Source organism: Ursus maritimus, unplaced genomic scaffold, assembly GCF_017311325.1.
Source record: "Ursus maritimus isolate PB19 unplaced genomic scaffold, ASM1731132v1 scaffold_10, whole genome shotgun sequence".
NCBI classification, from domain to species: Eukaryota; Metazoa; Chordata; class Mammalia; order Carnivora; family Ursidae; genus Ursus; species Ursus maritimus.
The window spans coordinates 22,554,760-22,571,044 of record NW_024423344.1 but is presented as its reverse complement, the minus strand read 5'-3'; the positions used below and the strand labels follow the sequence as shown (position 1 = coordinate 22,571,044).

The 16,285-nt window shown below is 37.2% G+C and overlaps 1 protein-coding gene across 1 annotated transcript in view; it reads left to right on the top strand.

The window, feature by feature from the left end:
• Window positions 1-16,285, top strand: part of CDADC1 (cytidine and dCMP deaminase domain containing 1) — a 43,278-nt gene that overhangs the window by 21,571 nt on the left and 5,422 nt on the right. The window contains exons 5-8 of the mRNA XM_008706866.2: window positions 4,599-5,168; window positions 10,261-10,310; window positions 13,719-13,888; window positions 15,508-15,697. Of these exons, the coding sequence (XP_008705088.1) occupies window positions 4,599-5,168; window positions 10,261-10,310; window positions 13,719-13,888; window positions 15,508-15,697 (980 nt within the window). The remainder of the gene's footprint in view (window positions 1-4,598; window positions 5,169-10,260; window positions 10,311-13,718; window positions 13,889-15,507; window positions 15,698-16,285) is intronic.

Below are 16,285 nucleotides of genomic sequence, written 5' to 3'. Positions count from 1 at the left end.
GTCCACAAGGTCATACTGTTTTCATAATAAACCTGCACTTATACTAATAGTACCAAACAATGGTGAGTAAAACTGTTGCTGTGTTATGAATCAAGGCAGTAGTAGTCCTTGTATTCTTTATGGCCATGAACTTGGAGTTAAAAAAGAGGGTTTCTTGTAAGAATGTTCTTGATGAAACAGTAAAAATTATTAATTTTAATAAATCCCAATCCTTAAGTATACATCTTTTTAATACCCTGTGTGAAAAATTGGAGGTGGACCCAAAGCACTTTTGCTAGAAACCTAACTTAAGTATGAAGGTTGCCTTAAGGAAAACCATTTATGTGTGCAGATGTTTGAGTTGTTGTAACCGAACTAACGTGAGTTCATGAGTTGGCTCCTTGGTTAGTCCGGACAAGGTGCAGTTGTCACTCCAAAGTAACGAAACTATTTGCAGCAAATAAGGAGATCATGGGGAATAACTTCCAAATCCATGACTCCTGAGCTGGGTGAATGAGTTCCTTTTATTTAGGGTTAGAATGAATATTCAGAAAGGGGCGTTTTGTCATCACATACAAAGGCTGTGCATTGGTGTTAAGGAAACATGCCTTTGCGTACGTTATATGTTACGTTAATGAGGGTTGTGCTCCTCCTTGGGCAGAGATTCTACATAATGAGGCAGAGGTAAGGGTCAGACAAGGGGGAGGGGCTACAGGCGAGCACCTAGAGCTGTATAAACAAGATGGGGTCTTGGGCTCCTTATCTCTGGTAAGGAATGCAGGGCCTTCTTTACTTTTGAAACAGCACTGGGAGTGGTTTTTTTTGGTTTTTTTTTTTGTTTTTTTTTTTATAATGATTTTTTATTATATTATGTTAGTCACCATACAGTACATCCCCGGTTTCCGATGTAAGGCTCGATGATTCATTAGTTGTGTATAACACCCAGTGCACCATGCAATACGTGCCTTCCTTACTACCCATCACGGGCCTACCCCATTCCCCCACCCCCCTCCCCTCTGTGACCCTCAGTTTGTTTCTCATAGTCCATAGTCTCTCATGTTTCATTCTCCCTTCTGATTACCCCCCCCCTTTCTTTATCCCTTTCTTCCCCTACTGATCTTCCTAGTTCTTATGTTCCATAGATGAGAGAAATCATATGATAGTTGTCTTTCTCTGCTTGACTTATTTCACTTAGCATTATCTCCTCCAGTGCTGTCCATGTTGTAGCAAATGTTGAGAACTCATTCTTTCTGATAGCTGAGTAATATTCCATTGTATATATGGACCACAACTTCTTAATCCAGTCATCTGTTGAAGGGCATCTCGGCTCCTTCCACGATTTAGCTATTGTGGACATTGCTGCTATGAACATTGGTAGCACTGGGAGTTTTTACCACTGATTTATTGTGACTGATACGGTTAGGCTATTCCAGGCCTGGTAGAGACTGTTAGTTTTTGCATTCCCTTTGTTCCCTTCAAATCCTTTTTTCATTTCTTTGTAACTCTGACACTTCCCTGGAAGTTCTGCAAGAAGTGTGCTAGGGCGAGTAGAGCGAGTAGAGCGGGTAAGGAAGGCATAGAAGGCATAGATCATGGAGATCGGAGATCATAGCTAGCGGCCTGAAATGACTTCTCTTTCTTTTTCTGGGGACCCCCTAACTCTTTCTGCGTATGTTAATGAGCTGAATTATTCACTGTTTTTCATGGAACACTGTGAACAAACTATAATTTTTAAGACTTGGCTGTTGGGCAGATATTCTCTCAAAAATGAATGAAGTGAACCTGTCACTCCCAGGAAGACTGATGGTATTTGTTACCAATGATAAAGTGTGACTCTTCAAGTGAAAATCAGAATTTTGAAAAAGTCACATCCATCATCATGAGCTTACAGGCTCCCAACACTTAAAGACTCTAATGATGTGGTATAATGATGGTGATACTAATGGACTTTTTCTTAATATTGTAAAATTGGTAAACCAGTATTTTCCAAAAGACCAACATGTGATGCTACAAAATCATGCATGAGTGAAAGAGCCATTCTGAGTGCACAGTAAACCAATGGACTTTAACATAATTGTACAAAAAGTTTGTTGATATATTTCAGATTCCACATTGTAACTAACTTTTAAGAAATTATCCCTCGTCAAATTTTTATGTAGTATCAAAGAAAAATACTCAGTTATCTGAAATGTCTGTTAAAAATACTCCTTTTTCAACTATACATGTGTGTGAGGCTGGATACTTTTCATATACTTCAATGAAAACAAGCTATCACAACAGATTGAAAGCAGGAGCAAATTTGAGAATCCAGCTGTCTTCTATTAAGCCAGATAATAAAGAGATTTGTAATAAAACAATGCCATTCTTCTCAACTAGTTTTCATTGCTGTTTTGGAAAATACAGTTATTTTTTACTAAACTGTGTTATTTATATTAATGTATAGTAGGTTCTCTTTTGTTATTTTTTTAAATTTATTTTTTTATTTTTTTTAAAAAGCAACATTGTATAGTCTTTTTTTTTTTTTTAAGATTTTTTATTTATTTATTCGACAGAGATAGAGACAGCCAGCGAGAGAGGGAACACAAGCAGGGGGAGTGGGAGAGGAAGAAGCAGGCTCATAGCGGAGGAGCCTGGGATCGCGCCGGGATCACGCCCTGAGCCGAAGGCAGACGCTTAACCGCTGTGCCACCCAGGCGCCCCTCTTCTGTTATTTTTAATGAATTAATAAATCTTTCTTGAAATTTGTTTTAAGTTTCTAATACAGTAAATATCAGTAGTTATAATCTACATAAACAGAGCTCTTTGGGGTTCTCATTAATTTTTAAGAGTATAACGGGATCTGAAACCAAAAGATTTGAAAACCCCTGCTGTAGCATTTGCCATTGGTACGTGAACATTTGTTCAAAGACTAGTCATCCCCTCTTCTCCTTAAATCAAGATTGCTAGAAGCAAGGCACATGCTTAGATGAAATATTGACTGTCACCACTGAGTAGGAAATGAACTGTGAGAACGCCAACAGAGGGAAGAGCCAGAGAAAGCGTTCTGATACCAGCTCTGAGGCCTTCAAAACTGATTTATAACGCACGCTACAGTAAGAGTCAGGAGGAGCAGGGAGGAGATAGAAATGTGCATTTGTTCAACTAAGACTTTTTAATTCATCTGTTACTTTGAATGCAGGACACCCTGTGGGCCATCTGTCTTTTCCCTTCTGGGCACAATCATAAAAATCTCTCCTAGCTGAAATTGCATGAGATACTAGCAAAGGGGTCTCTTTGTAAAACACTAATTAATTGATGAACATTTGGGTGCTTAACCCTATATAAAGCATCTCATTGTTCCCTCTCGAATACAAAATATTTTTTGCATCTGTTTGTTATCTGGTTTTTCTCTTTTATAAATTGTCTTATCATCTTGTTTTGTCTGTCTTGAGGCCTGTTGTTCTTGTCAATTCATATGTGCTGTTAATGAATTAAAATCTTTTCTGTATATTAAAAATTACTAACCTGTCACGTTAATTGAAAATTCTAGTTTATTGTTTTGTCTTTAATTTTGTGGGCTTAAAAAAAAATATTGCTCCCCACCCCCCAACACACACACATGCACTGCTGTCCTCACATTGTTTTGGCCATTTTGGTTATTTCTCTATGTTTACGGTTTTATTTTTATTTATTTATTTGTTTATTTATTTGAGAGAGAGAGTATGAGCTGGGGGAAGGGGAAGAGGGAGAAGCAGACTCCCTGCTGAGCAGGGAGCCCAACATGGGGGCTCAATCCGAGGACCCCAGGATCATGACCTCAGCCCAAGGCAGACACTTAACTGACTGAGTCACCCAGACACCCCTATATTTTTACTGTTTTAAACAGTGCTTCAGTAAATATATGCATGCATCCTTTTTTTTTTTTTAGAATAGTTTCCCAGAGGAAGATTTCAGAGCATAGGTGTATTTTTAATGTATGGATGAATTGTTTATTTCAAATACAAAACTCTTGACAATATCAGTTGTTGGCTATGATATTTCTCAAAGCAGCCATTTGATTACTTGTAAGACTCTGGTATATAGTCCTGGCACCGGGCTTTGGGACCACACTGAGCAAAGCCAGTGATTCTACAAATATCTTCCATGAGCTTGGTTAGGGATCAGCCATCTTTTCCCATAAAGAGCTAGATAGCAAATATTTTAGGCTTTGCAAGCCAAATGGTGTCTGTACGGGTACTCAGCTCCACTACTCCTTTGTAGTGCAAAAGCAACCAGAGACTGTGTGTCATTGAATGGGTGAGTCTGTGTGCCAATAAAACTTTATTTATAGACACTGAAATTTGAATTTCATAAAATTTTCTTGCGTCACAAAATGCTATTCTTTTGATTTTTCCAACTATTTAAGACTATAAAATCCATTCTTAACCTGCAAGCTGGGGGAAAAAAAAAACAGGCAATGGGACAGATTTGGCCTGTGGGCCATAGTTTGCCAACCCTTGGGCTATAGTATAGTTAATTTCATAATAGACATTTATCATATTAGGACCTCTGGATCTACCACAATGATAAGGTGGATTTATCAAGAAAACCCTTAATTTCAACATGTGTCTGATAACTGCCTTTCATGTTTTGTATTTCAGCTGGAGTTAACCGAATTTCATACTGGCCTGCTGATCCAGAAATAAGTTTGCTTACTGAGGCTTCTAGTTCTGAAGACGCCAAGTTAGATGCCAAAGCGGTGGAAAGATTGAAGTCAAACAGTCGGGCCCATGTGTGTGTCTTACTTCAGCCTTTGGTGTGTTATATGGTGCAGTTTGTAGAGGAGACTTCTTACAAATGTGACTTTATTCAAAAAATTGCAAAAACACTGCCGGATGCTAACGTTGACTTTTATTCTGAATGTAAACAAGAAAGAATAAAAGAATATGAAATGTTATTTTTGGTTTCAAATGAAGAAATGCATAAGCAAATACTGATGACTATAGGCTTGGAGAACCTATGTGAAAATCCGTACTTTAGCAATCTAAGGCAAAACATGAAAGACCTTATCCTTCTCTTGGCCACAGTAGCTTCCAGTGTGCCCAACTTTAAGCACTACGGATTTTATTGTGGTAATACCGAACAGATTAATGAAATTCACAATCAAAGTTTGCCACAAGAAATTGCAAGGCACTGCATGGTTCAGGCCAGGTTATTGGCATATCGAACTGGTGAGTTATATGCTTAGTGCTTTCATTGGGGCTGACTAACTGGGTTGTATTTGTTTCAGAAGTAAAATGGTATTCATGTCATCTATCGTAGAGTTCATTTACTCTTAGATACTAAAGTTTTGCTGGTAATAATATGGTGTAGAAGTTAGTGAGACCCTTGAGTAGACAACTCTTAAAGCAGTATTAGGATTCCTGTAGCCTTGTATTCAGTGCTACTTTTATAAATCAGGGCCTGATATCCAGATCCTTCTGCTTCCTGCTTTTGTCATCTTGTTGATCATTGAGCCCTCCGCTAGAGATGGGACAAAAAGAGAAAGGAGAGAGAAGCAAAATCGTTAATTTTTAGTTAACTCTTCAATATTTTGTATATATTCAGTATTTAATAAAACTTTTAAAATCTTTATAATAAAAATATGAATTCAAAATAACTAACAGAATTAAAGTAAAGGAATATTGATTGACAAATTCTTCCAGTTGCTGGTATGTCTTTAATCAGCAAGTTGAGAAATCAAACGTTTTTACTTTATTAAGTTGTGCATGAATGTATATGTGAAAAAGGAAAATGTTACTTGGGAATGTTCTTTATTGTGATGAAAGATGGCGTCTGTATTTCCAATTATAGAACAGTGTTTTCCCATCTTACCAGACATAAGATTTTTCAAAGTAGAGTCATAATCACTTTTTTAAATGCAACTTTGAAATAAGGGGGGGGATATAGGCAGGAGGAGCAGTAGAGTAAGATTTGGTGAACGGAGGATTTTTTTTTAGCTTTTTCCAAGAAAGAAGGATAAGAAAGAAAATCTTAAGAAGAGGTCCATACAAATGCCACTGGTCTGCGATATATTCTAAACAAAGACCACAATCAAAGTACTTTGAGTAGAATGTAAATTCTCAACTGACAGCATATCAGAATCACCATTAAAACTTTTATTAAAAGTACAAATGCTTAAATTCCAACCCAGACCCACTGAACTAAGTCCGTAAGAATGTGGCCTAGGCCTATGAATTTTTAAAGTTCTGCAAGGGATTCTGATGTTCAGCAGGGTTAATATTCACTCAATTCTTACTAAAGAATTTGGTTCTACTACAGGTGTAACCTATATGACTCCAAATAACTGTTGTGTAAAAATCTGATTTAATGTAATTGTGTTGCATCACGGGCTATGCATTAGTGTCTTGGCCAAAACCAGTTTTATAAAGAATTTTTCTCTAACCATTCTGGAAGGACAGAAACATAAATGGGAATAGCTGTTACAGCTATAATTCACCAATTTCCCTTTGCTAGTAAGAATTCAACTGATGCCAGAGTGAGATAGGAACGTGCTGTTCTTTTACTCGATCTCAGTACCTCCTGCTTCTCTTGGGAGAATCATACCAGGTATGATTCCAGTGTTTAAAGATGTGGCAAGGTATAGCTACGAATCTGCATCTGTGTTCTTTATAGGATACTCTAATTATAAAGTTATCCACTCTTTCTGTGCGGAGTTTTGTACATAAAGTTGTGCTTTTGCACTTGATGGATAACTTAAAAGATTTTTCAAGGTTAATTTGTTGATTGTGTATGACTTTTTGCCTAGAACCCAAATCTTGAATAGGATGCAACTGTCTGGTATGCACTCCGCTCAACTGTCAGCTCTTCCAGGGAAGAGAACCATGTGTTCATCATCAGTTTTTCCTTAGTGCTAAGCACAGTGTGTTGAATGGATAAAGGAATTCATTTTATATCCAAAGGTAAATGGTTCACAATCCCTTATCCAAAATTCTTGGAGCCAGATGAAAAGGAGTCCAGAATTTTTCCGATTTTAGAAAGGTAACATGGCTACATATATTGTATATTACACAGTACTCCGGGGGGGCCTAAGGCAGTACATTGTAATCAAGCACATACATATGGAGTAAAATGTATGAATATTTGCACTAAATATTTGGTCAGGGGTGGCCACAAAATAAGTACGTCAAGCTGTCCCAGAAAACACTTGATATAAGGGATTGATAAGGAATTCTGGACCTGTATTCTTCATTGGTGATAAATTATAACAATAACAATTTATTGAATGCCTAGAATGTATCAGGCACAGAGCCAGGCAATTTATATTTGTATCTCATTTAACACTGAGGACAATCCAGCAAGGTAGATATCCCGATGATAGCATGTGCTCCCTAATAACTCAGACTTTTAATTTCACTCTGTTCGGTTTGCTTTGACAACTTTATTTCACTCTAGAGGTGAAGACACCATTTCATTAATCCATTTTATTTAAAAATATACATATGAGTAAAATGAATTCCAAAACCTCTAACAACAGAATTCTTAAAGTAACTAAGAAGTAAGTGCCTAATAATTGCTTTTTGAATGATGAATAAATAGGACCCAGGGAGAAGTCATTAAAGGACATTTCGAGGTAGCAAAAAAGTGACAATGTTCATTTAGACTCTGGTGGGTGGGAGAGGAGGGCATTGCATCTTATTTATCTGGCTCAAGTGTGATCCTTTATCTTTTTTTTGGATCCTCCTTTCCCTTAGACTTAGTGTTTTCCAAAGCTGAGGACTATGCCTTCCTCCTAAACCACGACATTGATGATGAATGCAAGTTGAAGTAGCCAAGAAAGTTAACTGTTTCAAGTCATAACTTGAAATATGCCTATGAATCAGAGGGGATGCTCATGAAACACGGGCTCCTGAGCCCTGCCTGACTCCTTTGGAGAGGCTGCTTCAGGAGATTTTCATGGGAGCCAGGAGGCCTCCCTTTTAACAAGCATCCAGGGATTCTGATGATGTGGGCTATGGACCACACTCAGACAAACTGACATGACCACAGAATCAGGAGCTGAATAACCACACCTGTGTTCCAGAACCATGGGATAAAGAGTTCTCTGACTTTCAGTGATCAGTCTCAGGAATTTGGCTCAGTGATTACAAGCTGACCTTTCCTTCAAAGGTATACAGAGAAAACCTTGTGAATGAGCAGATCATGGGGAGCAATTTCTATGAAAATTGCGGATGAAAAGATTCCTGAGAAACTACCTCATCTGTCATCCAACCTTGGAGCTGTGTGAAATCTAGTCCATCTAATATGGATGACATTTGATTCTGATTTTAAAAGACATAATAAAGAATATTCTGTTGGCGTAACTAAACTTAGCTAGGCAGTAGAGCTGCATACTGATGGAAAATCACATTTTCCCCTCCTGACAGTGTTTAGTCAGTCCCCAGACTGACACAGAAAAAGTTGCTCCTGAGACTAAAAAAACGTGACATGAAACATACTTGTGTCACTGGTAGGAAAAAATAGAATGAATCGAATAGAATTTCTATTTCTGTTTCTATTTCAGTCTCATTTTTTTGTTTCAGGTTTATGCATGTATTAAGAATAATTTTACTTAAAGGTTTTGGTTTTTCAGGCAAATACAATCTTATCTTTATAACATCTGCCACTTGCCTTAGAAATGAGCGTAAAGCCATAATTGTGTTCTTTTCCCCTCATGTTATGTCCTGAAGGTCTTGGAAGGAACAAAATTTTGTTTACACCAAAATCTCTTTCATGAATCTCCACTCTAGAACAAGCCTTCCCATACCCTCCATTCCTCATTTCCTTCCTAGCACAGCACACAGGTGCTTCTGTGTTTGCTTCCTCCTGTCTCCCTCCCACATCGGACTATAAATTTCATCAATACGGGGACCTCCCTCACCACTGTCTACTTGGGCATTTGATAAAGGGAAATCTTTGATGAAATTCTTAACATCAAAGGGAGGGGGGATTTTGTCTGGAGGGCTACGTTTTAGTCACTGCATTTCTTTGCCTGTTTTCTCATCTAGAAAAGGAAATGCCTGCTTTACCTTTAGGGTAAAAATGAGATGATGGGTAAAAAAATGCTTCAAATAAATTACACAGATGCTTTGTGATATCATTTTGAAAACTCAAGCTTACTTGAACCGAAGATGGGGGATTTCATTATGTTATCATAACTTCTAAAATTAACTTCTTTATAAGGCAAACTTGTTTTTAATGCCTAGGTAGGACAGAATTATCATTGAGGGGATTAACTTTTAGGAAGTTGTAGGGTGAGACTGCAGTTTCATTTAATCCTTACCAATATGCAAATGCCCTAGGGTAAGTTCAGAGATGATTGGTACTGCCTCTGTGTAAGTGTACCTACTTAACTACGCCAGTCCCTTATTAAGATTTCAATAAGTACTATGTTTTCATAATTAGTGTATAATTGTCTTAGAAATTTGAAACTTACCCTTGTATTAGTAGAAAGGAAAAGTCAATCCTTGATATGCAGAATTTCTATTTTGGTTTTCTGAAGCTTTCTGTTTCAGATTAATGGTTTTAAGAAATACGGCTTTATTTGTTGCAGAGGTTTTGGGTTCTGCAGGGAAATTATAATTTCGTGTTTATAACTTCTGCCACTTGATTCAGAAATGAGCACCGTTCACTAAGTTGGCATTCTTTTCCCCTTCAGGTAAACGCTGAACAGGGAAAGGGCCTTCATGTATATGTATACGAAAGCCCATAAAAACCTATTTTTGTTTGTATTATAATTTTGAACTTTTTTCCTAGCAAAAACATTTCCACAAAGTGCATTTTCCGTGATTAGAGTATAAAAAGATGGTAGAAGACAGATTTGAGTGTTGTGAATTATTGTTACATTAAATCCATTAGTTCAGAAATTTCTTTTTAAATCAACTTCGTCATCTGTTAGAAATAGTCTTTTAGAAGCTGACTTGGAGAATCTATAAAATTACACTCCGTTCTGGTTACAGCTTTGAAGTGACCTGACTGTGGGCACTGCCATTTTAATGAGCTCTGGATATAGATCATGTGTGACTAGGTTGGTAGTGATGCTGCCTAGTCATTTAGTACCTACTTCCATATTCCATGCTTAAATGTATTTATTTGAGTGGTAAAGTTTTACTAAATAAATCTATTTAGAAGTGCAAACGTATTTGTTTCTATAATTAGTGAAGATGTCAAGGACTGTTGCTGCATTATGAATTATGTTTCAATAATATGCATTTTTGGGTATATGTATTTCTGAAACTAACAAATTATTGATCTTCACTGAGTTAAATGACATTTATCTTTCAGAGGATCATAAAACTGGAGTTGGAGCAGTCATTTGGGCAGAAGGAAAATCTGTAAGTATGAAAATAATTTTTTTTTTTTTTTTTTTTTTTTTTTTAGTTTTCATTTACTTAAGAAATTTCTACGCCCAATGTGGGGCTCAAACTCATGACCCAAAGGTTGAGAGTCATGTGCTCTTCCAACTGAGCCAGCCAGGCACCCCTGAAAATAATTCTTTGTAAACATTTAACCTTGATTTTGTTTAAACATAGTTTGATTTTTTTTTTTTTAAGATTTTATTTATTTATTTGACAGAGAGAGAGACAACGAAAGAGGGAACATGAGCAGGGGGAGTGGGAGAGGGAGAAGCAGGGAGCCCGATGCAGGGCTTGATCCCAGGACCCTGGGATCATGACCTGCGCCAAAGGCAGATGCTTAACGACTGAGCCACCCAGGCGCCCCTAAACATAATTTGATCTTAAGTGCATTACATTTTATTGACCCGTTGGGGTAATATTTTGTATTGGTGCACTTACTAAATTCTGTGAACATTTGCTCATTCCCTCAACACTTGTCTAGGTAGGTTCATTCATTTAACAAGCATTTATTAAACATTTTCCACAGGGTAGGCACTGTGCCACAGTGAACAGTGGGGAGTTAAAGACTACTTTTTCTGCCCTTGCTGGCCATAAATAGTCTATTCGTGGAGACAGGGGAACAAAAAAGAGACTGGTATATAACTATAATTATAACATGACACTGGGAAAGGATGGAGGAGGAATCTCTGTGCTGCTTGGAGAAATGAATAAAATATTCTTGGAGGAGGTAAGGTGCTATTTATTAGACTGGAAGAATGCGTAGGAAGGCATCAGGCAGAGTAAATTAGTATGACTGGGACGATAACATGCAGAGGTAGACGGTGCGAGAGAGAATGTGGGAAAATTCAAGCGATTTGGTGTACGGTATGTGCTGTACTGTGCGTACTGTAATATGCTCTAGAGCAGAATGGCAAAGCATCAGACTGGCCCATGAAGACAGTTGTATGCCACGTAAAGAGTTTGGACTTTATCTTTTCAACAGTGGGATACTCTAGTGCCAACCAGTAGAAATAAAAGGCAAGTCACACACATAATTTTAAATTTTCTAGGAGCCACATTAAAAAAATAAAAAGAAACAGGTGAGTTAATTTTAAGAATATATTTTATTTACTCAAATGTCCAGAAATATTATTTCAGCATGTAATCAATATAAAAGCTATTGATAAAATATTCTGCATTTTGGGGGAGTATTAACTCTCCATATCCTATGTGTAGTTTACACACATAGCACCTCTCAATTCAGACTAATCACGTGTGGCCAGTGGCTCCTGTATTGGACAGCGCAATCCAAGAATATTTTAAGGGGAAAATGATTTGATCAGATTTACATTGTAAGGGGAATGAAGTGGGGCTGCACAGCAAATAGGGAGTTAATAAAACGGAGGTGTATGAGGACTTGGAGTTGTGGGGGTGGGTTGGAAGGGCATGGAATCAAGAGACACTTAGTAACGATAAGGCTGACTCAAAGATGAGTAAGGAGCCTAGGTTTTGCCTCACTAGACTTTATATCAAGTAATTTGACTATTTCCCTGGATGTATCATAATTGCCTCAAGTACAACCTAGCCAACAATCTCGTATCTTCTCTGCTAACCTATTCCTTCATCAGTGGTCACCATGCCATTCCCTGTTACTACACACATATAATCAATCACCGAGTGCTGTGAATTCTACCTTCAAAAGATCTCTTGACTCATCTCTACCCCAACTATTACTACCTATCAGAATAGGTTCCTCCACCAAAAACTCCCATAGCATTCTGTGCAACTTTTTTCTGACACTCATCACAGTTGAAATTATGTGCACAATGTCTTATCTCCAGATTATAAGGTTCATGAGGGCAAGGATTCTCTGTCTTGTTTACAGCTGTATTCCTGGCACCTAGCACAGTGCCTGGCCTATGGTTGGAACTCTCATTTGTGTTTATATGAATGCCCAGCAGCCTTTGGCTTGACATCTTGTTCTCAAGTGCTGGTAAGAATTTAAGTTTCCAGTCAAGCTATCTATAGTGGGTAGCATGGTAAAGTGGAAAGACATGGGTTTGGAGTCCAGTAACCTGGGCTTCAATTCTGGCTATTGAATTGCTAGCATTGTGACCCTAGATAAGTTTAATCTCTCTGGGCCTCTGTTTCCTTATCCATAAAATGGAAAAACTAATAGTACTACTATCAAATAGGTTGTTGTGAGGGTTGATTAAATGAAATAATACATATAAAACTCAGCATGATGTTTGACATGTAGTAAACGCTCAAGAATAATTTATTATTATTACTAGTGACATAACATTTTACTTGTAAGCTTTTGTTGGCTCATCATAACAATGATTTTTATCAAGCTGCCATACTAATGAGTCTGTTGAAACTATCACATGAATAGTTATAATATATTGAAATTTACTGAGATTTATACCATATTCCAAATTATTATAAACACCTATGATTTGTAAAATATTTCACTCTAGTAACTGATAAAGCATTCATATTATATGTAATATGCCAATGACTGTGAGAAATAAAAAAGAGCCACTTAAGTAAAAGGTTCCATTATAAATATATATATTATATGTATATAACATATATATATATATATGCACAGTAGAGGCTCAATAAATATGAAGATTAAAGGAAAGTACATTTTTGGAAGGGGGGGCACATGGGTGGCTCAGTCGGTTGGGTGTCAGCTTGGGTCATGATCCCAGGGTCCTGAGATCGAGCCCACATCTGGCTCCTTGCTCAGCTCTCCCACTGCCCCTACCCCCGCTCATGCTCACGCTCTCTCACTCTCTGTATCTCTCTCAAATAAGTAAATAAAATCTTTTAAAAATTTTTTAAAAAGGAAAGCACATTTTTTTTTATTTTTCAACTGTATCACAATAGCATATTTTTAGTTCAACAGTAGAAACTGTTCAAAATGTTTTTAGAATTTCTGACTTGTTAACCAGTAGAACAGCATATACGAAATCAACAATTACTTACTGAGGACCTGTTATGTATGGAACACTCTAACAGGTGTACTTTAAGGCACAGAAGAGAGGCATAAAACATGGTTTCTATTCTCTAGGATCTTATAACCTATTTGGGGAGAAATGTCTGAATCAAGTGAAATAATTTGTGAATTAAACAAGCTAGTGTTTAATTAACAACTAAAACCAAGGACTTGAGATTATATATTAGAAATGATCAGCCTTCTTGAAATTTAGCTTGGACAAGACCATACTGCAGTAGGAGGATGTAAGATTGTTTTTTGTTTGTTTGTTTGTTTGTCTTTTGGTCATGGAAAATAGAATTCGTTATATACAGTGTGATACGAGGCTTTAAAATACACTGCCAGGTGCCTTTTTTTAGAATGTTGACAGCTCACCTTTGTTGGTTTGCTCACTATCACAGAGAAGTTGTGATGGAACAGGCGCAATGTACTTCATAGGATGCGGTTACAATGCTTTTCCCGTTGGATCCGAGTATGCTGACTTCCCACACATGGATGACAAACAGAAAGACAGAGAAATAAGGAAATTCAGATACATTGTACATGCGGAGCAGAATGCCTTGACATTTAGGTATGAAATTCTTTTGCATGTCTTTTCTTGAAAACCTAGCAAAGTTAAACCCTGGCAAGGGTTAGTTGAAATTAGTTTTCTTTTAGCTTAATTTATTTCCTTTTTTTTTTTTTAATTCTAAGAAATGTTCTTTTCAGAAGTATAATTTTGGTTACATCTGGTGTTTGCTGCCTGACCTGAGGCCATTGTCAGAGGTCCTCCAGGCCTTCAAATTTGTTGAATGAGCCCATTTTTTTTTCTTGTCTTCCTTGTCTGCAATATAAAACTGCTTGAAGATTGTCATTAGGGTCTTCCATATTTCCGAATTGTAAGATGTCCTTTATTTTCTAAATCTAGAGCACATATACTTATGAATATATAGATTTTATTATGAACCAAATTGCTTTAACATGGTTTTGTCGGGGATTGTAACTGGCATTACCTCCCTTCTGATATTAATCTAGATCATTTCCACAAACATCTCTCAGCCTTCACCGTTAAGGGAGTGATCTGAGGGGATTCAAAACTAAGATATGGCTTTTGTCCTTGAGGAGCAGTCAAGCTAAGATGATGGGTTCTCTGGGAAAGGCCAACACAAAGTCCTGGAAATTCAGGGACTTCTGCGGATGGAGGGGGAGCGAGAGGGGAAGGCTATAAGGAGGAACGGGCATTTGAGCTGAGGTTTGAAGGCCTAGTAGGATTGTAGCAATTAGAGATGCTTACTTGAAGGGAAGCCATTCTTGCTTCGGGAATAGCACCAGATGCTTCAAGACCACCGTGTAGGCATATTGTTTAAATAGACCAGATGCATAAAATTCTGTTGCCTGGGTCTAGGCAAAGAGAATGAGTCTGAACAAGGGAGATGGATCTGGAAGGCTGGCCGTGGTGTAAGATAGCTGACTGAGAGCAGTGGAAACCACAGAACCAGCAATGCCACCCCTGTAGCCTCAGATGAGAGCATTCCTTAGTCTTGAACTCCCCCAGCAAACAATTCCTCTCTTCTGGTCCTTGTGCTCTTCGTTACAGATTTACTTGCTTCGTTTGTATGGAGGCATGAATCTGTCAAAGCCAAATGTTTGTTGAAGTAAAGTATCCTGTCTCAGGGGGGAGGTAAAGGAACTGTAACTCAAAGCAGAATTTTATTATTAATTTATCAATTTAACAAGCATTTATTAAATATCCAGTAGGTACTAGATAAGGGTCAGATTTGGGGCTCCTATGATGAGCTAATGTCTACTCTCTCATGGTAAACTCATAAGGAGGATGTTAGTTCTAGCCCCTAACTGTGGCATTACAAAGCTCTTAAAGTAGAAAGCATTGTTCTTGCTCTCCTTCCCTCCCTCTCTCTTTCAGTGTCTGTCTTTTCCCATTTTTATTTATAATCTAATACCGAACATCTTACCAATTGCTTAGAATAAATAAATGAATTTTAATTATAATGATCGTCATGTTCAGATTATATATTAACATTTTATGAGTTTATATATTTTGTACATTCACTGATTCGGCAAGATTAAAGTTTATTATTGTTTATAATGTAAATCTGTTTAAAAATCACTCAATTTTAGTATTTAAGGATTTCCTTAAGTATAACTCCCCTTTTGGAAGCTACCTTTCTAATATTTATAAATTTTTTGTAGGTGTCAAGAAATAAAACCAGAAGAAAGAAGTATGATTTTTGTCACAAAGTGCCCATGTGATGAGTGTGTACCTCTAATTAAAGGTGCAGGCATAAAACAGATCTATGCCGGGGATGTAGATGTTGGAAAAAAGAAGGCAGACATCTCTTACATGAGATTTGGGGAACTTGAGGGTGTTAGCAAATTTACAGTAAGTAGATACACATTTTTTTCAAGTATACTTTCTATTATATTGTTAGGTACCTTGCTGAATATTTTATATTAGTGATTCCCACACTTTTTTAAAGAGTTCCAATAAACTATTATCACTGAGTTTATTTTTATGTGCAAGCACTCACCTAATTACAAATGTTCAGCTTAAAATCTTTGTGTTAATGAATTTTAGAGTTGCATATTCTTGACCTTACAGATCTTGAATTAATGGTCCCTTTGGTGCCATCTGGTGGCTAACACAACAACAAAAAAATCCCTGACCCACCTCTTCCCTCGCCCTTCTGGTTTGGGTGGTAAATAGAGGTGAAAATAGTTTAGGATTACCCAAAAGACAGGAACACACACACACACACACACATACACACACACACACACGTGCACACGTGCACTCACGACACATATTTCTCATGGGAAAAATCAGAAAAAGAAGGGATTTAATATTTGATATTTCAAAAAAAGAACTGAGATAGTTCATGGAAAACTTAGAACTTTAACTATTTCACTATGTAGGTTTTTAAAAAACTTCTTTTTAGAAAAAACCTCAAACCTACAGAAAAGTTACAAA